This window comes from Aquarana catesbeiana, linkage group LG07, assembly GCF_042186555.1.
Source record: "Aquarana catesbeiana isolate 2022-GZ linkage group LG07, ASM4218655v1, whole genome shotgun sequence".
Taxonomy (NCBI): domain Eukaryota; kingdom Metazoa; phylum Chordata; class Amphibia; order Anura; family Ranidae; genus Aquarana; species Aquarana catesbeiana.
The window spans coordinates 194,055,445-194,066,357 of NC_133330.1; the positions used below are offsets into that span (position 1 = coordinate 194,055,445).

Sequence of the window (10,913 nt, forward strand, 5' to 3'; positions counted from 1 at the left end):
CTATAAATACAAGGTAAATGCAACAAAGGCAGAGTAATCAGGCAAACAGCTACCCAGCATTTCCTGGGACAGTGTAAGGGTCCATCTACACATGCTGCATGGTAAAACCAGCATTATACTGTAACACAAGAAATGGTGTTGTGGTGCTTTTCACTTTCAAATGTACCACCAAATACATACGCATTTTAGCACAACCCAACTCACAGATGTGAACCAACTAAGTTGTGGTGCCCTACATTGAAAAACAACTTTTTTTTGTGCAATATGATGAGCTCCCTTAACTCAGTGCATCGTGGTGCACACAGGGGCACACCTGAATGTATGGAGGAGTCGAGTATTTTTCTGTACTCGCAGAAAATAAATTTTGCCTTAAAAAAAAAAAAAAAAAAGAAAGAATGTAGCCACCTTATTGAAGGACTGGAATATTTTTAATTTTTGGTCTGGGGTTTAGATACACTTCGGATATGGTTGAAAAGCTGGTGCAATGTCAAATGCCTATGTTGCAATATGCAAATAGAATGGTAGCTGAAGCAAAATACTTAACAGTTTTAGGCGTTAGTTCAGGGTAATGGCACATAAAGCAAGTAACTTGGGCACTCCAATTTAAACCCAGTTTCACACGTGGAGACATGCATTCCAGGCAGAAGCTACTAGACAAAAAGATATTTGCATTTACTAATCATACCAAAGTTCTATGCAGGTAGAAAACCATTCACCTGTGTAATAACTTAGACATTTTTTTTCATGTGACATGCTTTTATTGAAATAAAATAACTACAATTTACCATGAAAATTTGCATTATGACAATATTTTACAGCTTAGCATCATAAAAAATAAAAAAAAATAAAAGTTGCATTGCTAAACTCAAGTTGAAATTTAAGCACACAATAGTCTATAGAACAATCAACAGTACTCCATCCATCTGAAATGAAATAGCTCCTTTAGCTTCAAACAGCCAAATAAATGAAATGTAACAGTCAGATAAAATTATCTCAATACGAAACTTTAGAGAGACACAATGTTGTTGGTGAAAATATATTTTAATTAAAACATTTGATGGACATATGAAAAAACGGTTGCAAAAAGTTTAACACCCAAAAGTGAATATGTTCCTTAGGCTCATTCAGTAAAAAGATGCACAAATATAATGATGTCCAAAGTGAGTGAGCCACACAGACCAGAAACCATCTCTGCACCATCACCTAAATTGGGTTACTACACCTTGTACATCATCAATGTTCTGTGCAGCGCTGTATTAAATACACCCAATCCTGCATCCTGTTCAGAAAAACATCCTGCATGTAAAACCTTTATAAAACATTTTATATAACTGTATGTCTAAGTAGGACTTCTTGTTATAAACCCAAATTAAGTATAAGATTTGACTAATCATTCTTTACAAATTTATACACTTTTGCATCACATTCAAGTTATACTGAAACAGGTTTTTTCTGTGTAAAAACACAATGTGAGTGTTACCCTGCAAATAAATAATCCCCCTAAAGAACATCCATCATATATGCACAGTGGAGGCAGCAACACTGTCAGCAGGCTCACTATTCAGCACTAGGAACTTTTAAGATTCATGAAAGATATCCCTAGACATAAGATGTCACTTGATCTGGTCAATTACTATAGATCCTCTGCAAACTCTTCCTGGTCAACTGGTTTCAAGAGAAGAATCTATCACCTGAGTTTTCCCAAATGATAACTATAGTTCAACCAAGATAAAACTGGCACCATGGTAGTATGCACGCTCAGCAAGTACAAGCATGTGTGTGCATACACTAATCATTTGGAGGTCATATGCCATTTCTATGGACATCTTAAGGAAATAAGTTCGCTAAGGCTCCCTTAGAAACAAAATGACAAAGTTTAGTGTTTTTTTAACCAAAGCAACAAATTCTTTGCAGATTGCTAGGGGTAATACAGACACTTTTATTTTAGATCCATTCTATATACCAGACCCTTTGTTATACAATATCATGAACATTTATTCAACCAACCAACTAGAAGTTGATCGAGTTGGGTTTAGGGTAGATCAACATCAATTCTTTTCTTTAGTTTTGGAGTGGTAAATTATATGATTCCTTGTCAAATTGTTATTATTGTCTGTGTCTTGCCACCTTTCCTGTCACAGGGACCACCAGGGCATCTTTAGAAGTCAAACATCTGGTTCCAGGTCTCTCAATTCCTTTTTCTTATTCTGAAAGAGAATTTGTAAGGGGCTAGAAACAGTGAAATTTGCCCTCTAGTGGATTCCCCACATAAATATATAGAGAATGCATTACAGAGATGGGAAATAGAATTTCTACTTAGAACAATGCCTTGCAGGTTACTAGGACAGGAAGGGAAGACATCCTCAATGAGAACATACACAGTAATAAAAACAAAACCGACTATCTACCTCTCCCACACTCTGGAGGTTTACTTTAAGTGTTAAAACAAAAAAACAACTGTGTATTAAAATACCTTTAGTGTCATCTCTGAAATAAAAAAATCCTATAAGTTCCCAAAAGTTCAGTATGCTGGTGGGACAGCATGAAAATTGAAAAACAAAAAGTAGGACAATTGGCAAGGGTACAGAAAAGTTAATATTCAATGAAGATCACTGCCATTTGTGACTCAACTGGAAAAGTAAAGCCATACTAGAAATCTATGTCAGATAGCCACAGCGATGACCATTTGACATACTGTTTATACACTTGTACAAACTTACTTCAAAAGTGGCCTTAGAAAAGTAAAGGAAAATGGGAGAGGAAATTTTTGAGGTTTTATTTACTAGCCATTGTCAGCTACTCTGCCCAAGAATACATGCAGCTGCACTGATAAGCTAGATCACCACAAAAGTTAGTATCATGAAGATATCCTGCACAAATAAACCCAGCAAGATGCACTCAAGACTTTCCATACAAAGTCTAAGACACCTTTCACACAGGCGATCTGATCAGGTCCACCTGTCAGTTTTTCAGGCGGACCTGATCAGAATGTCCATGCATTCCTATGGATGAGCAGGTATAAATGGGTTTATGACCGTTTACAACCGCCTACCTCCAGGTACGGAAAAAACTAAATAGAAGGTAATTTGTCCTCTTCCGTTTAGGTGGATCAAAGCTGAGTGGAGTCAGGTGTAAAGGGACAGCGGAGTCCATTTACTCCTGGGCCACACATAGACCAGAGTGGACTCTGTCTGTCTGTGTCTGCTCTGCAGAAGCAGAGGAGGACACAGATGTGTCATGCACCTGCTATGCTCCAATCAACAGAGGTTTTGGGAGCTGACCCCCTGCTGATCAGAACAGAATCCACCCCATGGGAAAAGGGCTTAAACTGGCTCATTTCATACAAGCGTCTATGATGGAAGCTAGTAGTAAGCTTTTAGGTTGCTCTTGATACATTACTTAAGTGTCATTAAACCGTTATTATATAGTCACTAATAATTATTCATCAGTTGGAGTGAATGTGGTGAAATGAATGTGAAAGGTCTGTGTCATACAGTGCATCTTCCATGTCCTATTCCACTCCAAACACTTCTCAATCCCATTAGCCTTCAACACCCTCTAATACAGACTGATGAATATTGTGGGCAATACTACAAAGGAGGAGTAAGACCAGATATTTGGCTGTATCTATTCTCAAAGTAACACTATCAAAAAATCAAGGCAGTAAACATTTCCCAGGTGAAAGTCACTGTAAAATGGTCAAATAAATGACAAGTACACAAAGATTGTTCAGTCTCCATCATTCTTGGCAATAGTACAAGAGGCCCACACAACTAGTATCTGCACAATTCCCCAATATATATATATTTTTACATAACAATATACAAGCTCATTCAATAAGACAGTATACAAAGGCAATGATAATGTTCCATGTCATGTAACCCATAGCAAATAAAATACCTACATTCAATAAGAGACAGATGATTTTTGATTGGATGCCATAAATTACTGCATGTTGTACATCATCACTGCGTTTTGCACTACCTTACTGAAAAAGGTATAATAGTGTCTATTTAATGGAAATTTTAATGTCATTTACAGGCACTAAAACACAGACTCATGACTTTCTTGCAGCCATTCCAAGTTCTGTCTAGCTTTGGATTTACTAAAAGTCAGTTAGCATTATTAACAGGCAGTCTGGTTAAAATATACATAGACATTACCTGGGTCTACCAACCCATTCCAAGCTTTGCATATTTAACACCTCAACATCGGTTTCTTGTTCTGTTAATACAAAGTATTTGACAGTCTGACAAAGATCATGTATTGCTGTTGGAAGCTCCAATGGTTCTAAAATAAAACCAAAGTACATATACAGTATAGTAAACGAATGTAAACAGGCAGTGAACATTAAAAGTGTATTGAAAAATGTTAAAAAAAAAAAAAAAAAAAAAGGAAAGAAATGGTTTTAATACTTTGAAAAATCACTCCAACTAAAACTGGAAAATTGCAGTTTAATGTAGATACTAATCAATTTTTGTATTTTTGTAAAGGAATGCACCTGTATTTCTTAAAACAAAAATATTGGCTTACTGGATACCGAAATGATCAACTCTAAAAGCTTCTACTTCTAGGGACAGATCTTAGATCAGCACTAGGACTAAACACAATCACATCCAAGATATTTTGCCAAATTCTCACATACATTTGTCAGATTTGGTATTTTGATATGCATTTAAAATGTAGTTTAATTACAAAAGCAAGCAGGGTGGCCATGTTTGATTAAGCATTTGCCGAGATCCATCAGACATCAGAAGTCCATAGTCATCCTTCCATCTATCAGTAGGCAATACAAAGTACAATTCTTCTCTAGAAATGTGCACACTTAGGTCAACTTAGGTCAACTACTGAAACCCACTAAACTGCGGTTAGAAGGTAAAAAAAAATTCCCAGCCTAAAGCTGACCATACATTATACAATCAGATTGCAGAATCTCCTTTAGATGTATGTGATATGAGGATAAACCTAAACTGCCTAAACTGTTACATTAGTAACAAATCAGGCAGGCGCCAGCATTACATAGTTCATGGTAGATGTAAAGGAGATGGTAAAATCAAATGTTATAGTATATGGTCAGTTTTCGTATACTCCGAATACAGCCCAATCTGGTCAGATTATACAGGCATCAGATGCCTACATGTACCTCAACATGGAAAAAAGAAAACACATTCAACACATTTTAAAAACAGCACATAGTGAGAATATATGTGGTCAAGTCCAAAAGGTTAGAATATTTGCCCTTAATTCTATTAGTTCTTTGGAATTTACATTCATCAATAAAATGTTTGATATTCTTAAAAGTCAATTATTTCCATTTATATTTAGGATTTGGTGAGTTAATTCACCCTGTAGCTTTTTAGATCAATCGAAGACAAGATCTACCTGCAGTTATGTGTTTCTTCATCTCCTACAAGACCTTGCTAGTGTGGAATACAGCTGGATTCCCCCCTTTTTTTGGATACCAGGGAAAATCTAACTGAAAAGCTTGCTCCATCACCTTACTGTCCTATGGCTGCAGTGGTTAGGCAACACTGATAGTTTGAAAGGAAGGATCTTGACACAGCAATCCCTCTGTTTTAAGAAATGAGAAAGAAATGAAATTCGCCAGAAACACTGAGATCTCAGTTTTGAGAGGAGGCATCTTCTGGATACTCTCAGTGTGAAATTCCATCCTCCTCTTCTGTATTACATAGAAAAGTTTTGAGCCAAAACATTTATGGGGCTACCTATAGGAATGATAAAATGGCAGTGGACGTAGCTTAATTCCCTTAGGAAAAAGTCATCAATAGTACTTACGGCAATCTTGCCAAGTCAGGCAGAAGATTTGTTTTGTCTATAAAGGGACATAAATAATTTAGCATTTATTATGTTGAAAATGCGAATGATTTTCCAAAATACTATACAGAAAGACATTTTAGTTGAAACATTAGGAAGCAAAAATAGCCAATCACACCAATGATAAGTGGGCTAAATGATTTACAGTGGCACCAAGATCACATCCTCTTTGTAATTTTTGGTTACAGTTAGGTGCTAATTTCTGAGAATAAAGTGCATGCCCCTTTCCCATATACAAGGTAATATTTACTACTGGGTACATATGAAAAACACATTGATGTGTCTAGAATGCATAGCATCTCATTCAAAAAGTGGCAGCCTGATTAAATTAGGCAACACAAAATTGGTAAAAAAAAAAACGCATTTAAAAATGAAATAAATTGCATTCATGAGTGCTTTCACTTATACCTCTGTAACAACTTAAAAAAAAAAAGGTAAATAATATTTAAATTTTTTCCAACATGCAGTTTATTTAAAGATTAACAACAACACCGGATACATATCCTCAAGTGCAGACCCCTTTAACGTCCCCCTCTAAGGTGCTTGGTCATTTGTCTAGGGTATTTATACAGTAGCAACTAGGTTCAGAAGTTCCATCATTTATATAATGACTCTGGTACACAAGGTCAAATCCAGAAACCTCTGGGAGGGGACACCTACTACAAATACTCATCTTTTGTGTGGCTGCAAAGCCCATAAGAGCTCCCACGCAACACAAAATGCCAAATGGGGCTAAAATTAGGAGTTTAAATCAGTAACACATGCAAAATAATGTGGGGTGTGAATATCAAAATTTCTCTGAGATTTATGTCCGACAATGGGATTAACACTGTAGTACCAGTATTAAAAATGGAAGAATACTTTTGTAATACTAGCTGAAAATAACAGCTAAGTGTTTGGCAAGAGAAGGAAACCAACTTTAATGTAACGTGTAGTGTTATGTTCTAAATCCACTGCCCAAACTCAAGCATAAGTGGAAATGATAATGACCATATAATTTTTCTGCTATGCAGACAGATTTTAATAGCCAAACATGATTTGTGTGTAAAATATGATAAAGATAGCCAACAATACTTCTTATAACTGCAGTCATACCCAGTTTTTAAAAACCTGAATTAAAATACCGACAATCACACTTTTCTTTCATCCTTGAAAGTGCATACACTGAACAAGACAAGATGGCAGCTTCCTGTCTTGCAGCATTAGTGTTATTCTTTGTAGTCTAATACTCTTATCACTCATAACACTGTTTACTCTTTCTTTTCAATGGAAGTCAGATGTAATGGCTGGTGTCTCCGAATACGTTTAGCATATGTATATGTAAAGTAAAGTAAAGATTCTACTGTTATATTGAGTGGCATATCTGTCTTCCAAGAGTAGCCATGGCGTGTCACTCTAATTCATCCAGCAGTGCTCACACCTCAGTGGCTTCTCCATAGAGGGCAGCCTTACCTTCCAAACATACAAATAAATTGAATTGCAATTAAGTACTTTGAAATGCTAAACTCCACTAAAATCTTACAACTTATGTGAAAATATTAAAGTGACCGGCAGCAAAAGGTTAAGACTATTGTTTTTTCTGTGTGAAGGCTCTGGTTCTACATTGAATAATAAATTTTAAACAAAACCAAATTAAAAAAAAAAAAAATAATAATAATAATGTAGTACAATGAAACAAGTAGTAGAAAAAACATATACAGTAACTTTCAGTTATGTCATTTGAATAAAAATGCAGAGCATAAATGATAACACTATGCACAATGCATTCTGGGAATGTCAGCCAGGAGAGTACTTAAATAGTCAGTTATTTGTAACAATTCACCCTAAAAACAAGTATAATATTAGTGATGCTTTTATCCAAACACATGCTTACTGGCTTTACAATTTTGAGGTAAGCTGGTCCATTTCTCGAGCCTCTCACTGCCATATAGCTCAGCAAACCTTGCTGAGTAGATGACTGATCAATTCTGGCAGTAAACGGCTAGCCTTTTAAACTGGTTACACACTTCCCCAATCAGCAAAACAGAAATCAAATCCAATTGACTCATTGAGCTCAACATCATCTTGCACACACTCAAACACATAATTAAAAAAATAAAATAAAAAACATATAAGCCTGGAGATGTCAAGTCATTCCACTCATCGACGATGGACAAAGGTCAGTGCTTCATTGTCAAAAGTTAAAACCGCACGTGCGCTTTAAAATTCAAATAAACATACAGCTTACCCTCCAATATACGCAAATGAAAAAGTTTTGTGATAAATAACCTCCCTCCCGCATCCCTTTTCTTTCCCCACCCTTGCCCACCCCTTGTCAATACTGTCCTACATTCCAGTTGTGTGTAGACAGCCATTGGAAGAGTCTGTGTTCATCCAAGAGTCTCATTGGCAATAAATAATGACTCATGTCAACAAAATGTCAGGTGGGTCTTTTCTTTGCCCATCATTGCTATGCCTTGGGGGAGAGAAGTTTTTTGGGGGTGACAGGTCTCTTAGCCTGCCATAGATGGCTGTGGATGGTCACAGCATCAACACTAGCAGACATGGTTTTGGCTGGAATGTGGCTGAACTGCTTGCGATCAGAATTGTACTTGTAGAGGCCGTCAATCATTTTCCGGGATATGGAGCGTGGCCCAATTCCCACCAGCTTATTAATCTCTTCCGTTTCTGGATAATATGTGTACACAGATCGGAACTGGCACCCTGAGTCACGAAAGAGGATCAGGAAATTATGGGCGTTTGATTTCTCCATTTCCTGTAATAGTAAGATAAAAAGGTGAAGTTAGGCTAAAATACCCAAACATAACTGCTGACAACAAAAGAGTCTATACACAAGGGTAAAAACTGCAGGTTGATGCTGATGCCTAAAAACATTTTTCTATTAAAAAATACAAATAAAAGAAATAAAGCCTTAGATTTATTTTTAATTTACAATGTGCTGACCACATATTCTCTGCAATCACCACTGGACGTTCGCAAGAGCTCACGGATCTTGCTCCTGGTTTTAGTTGCTGTAGTAAGCAGATGGAAGATGAGTTGGCCGTTTTCTTTTCAAGGATCATTTATGCCCTTCTAAAACAAACTATGCTGTGATGTTGTGTTATTTGAAGATATGTATCCTTATATAGTAACCGAATGCATAATATTCATTAAAACCTGTCATTTTCTAAAATATATTAGCTCAAATATGCTAGAAAAAAAATTAAAAGAACCAGTGTTGCAGTTTTAGGCACTGTATATGCTGGAGAGTTATACGCCCTCACAGTGCCTTATATTTCTTTGATATTCGATTGGTGATTTCTGCAAATGTGCATTGGTCATTATGAAGGGGTTCTCACTCTCCCAGCTGGATTTTTAATCTATTTCTACTATGGTAAATTCAGGAGGTAATGGAATAGGCACAAAGGGGTCTAAACTCTCAGGTATAAAAAAAAAAAAAAGAATGGAGGTGAAATTTATGGCGAAGTGACTAAAAGCAGTATTAAACCCAGAAGCAATAATGCAATATATATTGCAGCTTACCAATCATTTGATATGGTGGCTGCACAAGTTTTCTTTTCTTAGGTTTTTTTACCTGGTGATCTGGCCAATAACATACCTCTTGAATTTAAGTGCCCCCACTCTGAATGAATGAATGAATACAGGGACACCATTGGACAGCAGCATTGTCAGTCTGGGGGGAGGGGAGTGCTAGATATTAGAGGTCGACCGATATATCGGCCGATATTTGGCTTTTTTTACTTAATCGGCATCGGCCGATTGTGCTGATAAAAAAAAGCCGATTCAGCGGGACTTGCAAATGACTTCTGTAATAGAAGTCAATTGCAAGTTGTCTGAAGTTTTCTTCTCTCCTCCTCTGGGCAGCCTGCCAAGTCTGATAAGAAGATACATTTGTATCTCTTTCAGGTTCTTTTATCAATAGACTGAACTCCGTGTAGGAATTCTCAGTTTAACCATTTAAAGACTAAATCTTTTCTGACACTTGTTGCTTACAAGTAAAAATCCTGTATTTTCTGCTATAAAATCACTTAGAACTCCCAAACATTATATATATATTTTTTAGCAGAGACCCTAGGGAATAAAGTACCGGTTGTTGCAATATTTTATGTCATACGGTATTTGCGCAGCAGTCTTTCAAACGCAATTTAAAAAAAAAAATACACTAATGAAATTAAAAAAAAAAAAAAAGCAGTAAAGTTAGCCCATTTTTTTTCGTCCAAAAGTTTTGATTACCTGTTTTTGTGTATTTCATAGTTAAGATATAGTTATTTTTTTTTAATCTAAATTCTACATACAAGTAAACTGATTGGAGGTTTGTTTTGTTTAATAAATGTTTAAATATAAAAAAATTTTTGTATCACTTATTACTTAAGGCTGCTTTCACACTGGAGCGGGCATGTGTTGACGGTAAAATGCTGTTAATTTTAGCGGCGCTTTGCCGTCATTTTAGCGGCGCTATTCGGCTGCTAGCGGGGCGCTTATAACCCAGCTAGCGGCCGAAGAAGGGGTTAAATGCACCCCTGAAGCGCTGCTGCCGAAACGCTTTGCAGGCGCTTCGGCAGCGGTGCGCATTTATTTCAATGGGCAGGAGTGGTGGAGGAGCTGTATACACCGCTCCAAAGATGCCGCTTGCAGGACTTTTTTTTTAACATCCTGCCAGCGCATCGCCTCAGTGTGAAAGCACTCGAGCTTTCACACAGACTGCAGGGGAGCCGTTTTACAGGCGCTGTTTTTAGCCCAAAAGCACCTGAAAAACGCCCAGTGTGAAAGGGGTCTAACTGTTAGATTTTATGAGATGAAGGGAAAAAAAAAAAAAAAATCGGCCTAATATATCGGCCCTGAAAAATCGGCATCATATATCGGCCATCGCGATTTCTAAATATCGGCTTTGGCATCGGCCAGAGAAAAACCCATATCGGTCGACCTCTACTAGATATACTAGCAGATTTAAATAAGCTAACAGAATATCTGGATGCCATAGTTAATTACATATTACTCTATTTATGAAAAGACAATTCTGCATGTGGAAATGTAGTTGGCTTTTCCCTGAGATAGTCCTCTACTGTTAGTCCGGGCCA

General features: G+C 36.8%; 1 protein-coding gene across 4 annotated transcripts in view; it reads right to left on the bottom strand.

Moving 5' to 3' along the window:
• Positions 1-735: 735 nt before the first annotated feature.
• Positions 736-10,913, bottom strand: part of CAMSAP2 (calmodulin regulated spectrin associated protein family member 2) — a 165,949-nt gene continuing 155,771 nt past the window's right edge. For all 4 annotated transcript variants that reach the window (XM_073592945.1, XM_073592943.1, XM_073592944.1 and 1 more), the window contains one exon: positions 736-8,590. In XM_073592945.1, the coding sequence (XP_073449046.1) occupies positions 8,285-8,590 (306 nt within the window). In that variant the 3' untranslated portion in view covers positions 736-8,284. The remainder of the gene's footprint in view (positions 8,591-10,913) is intronic.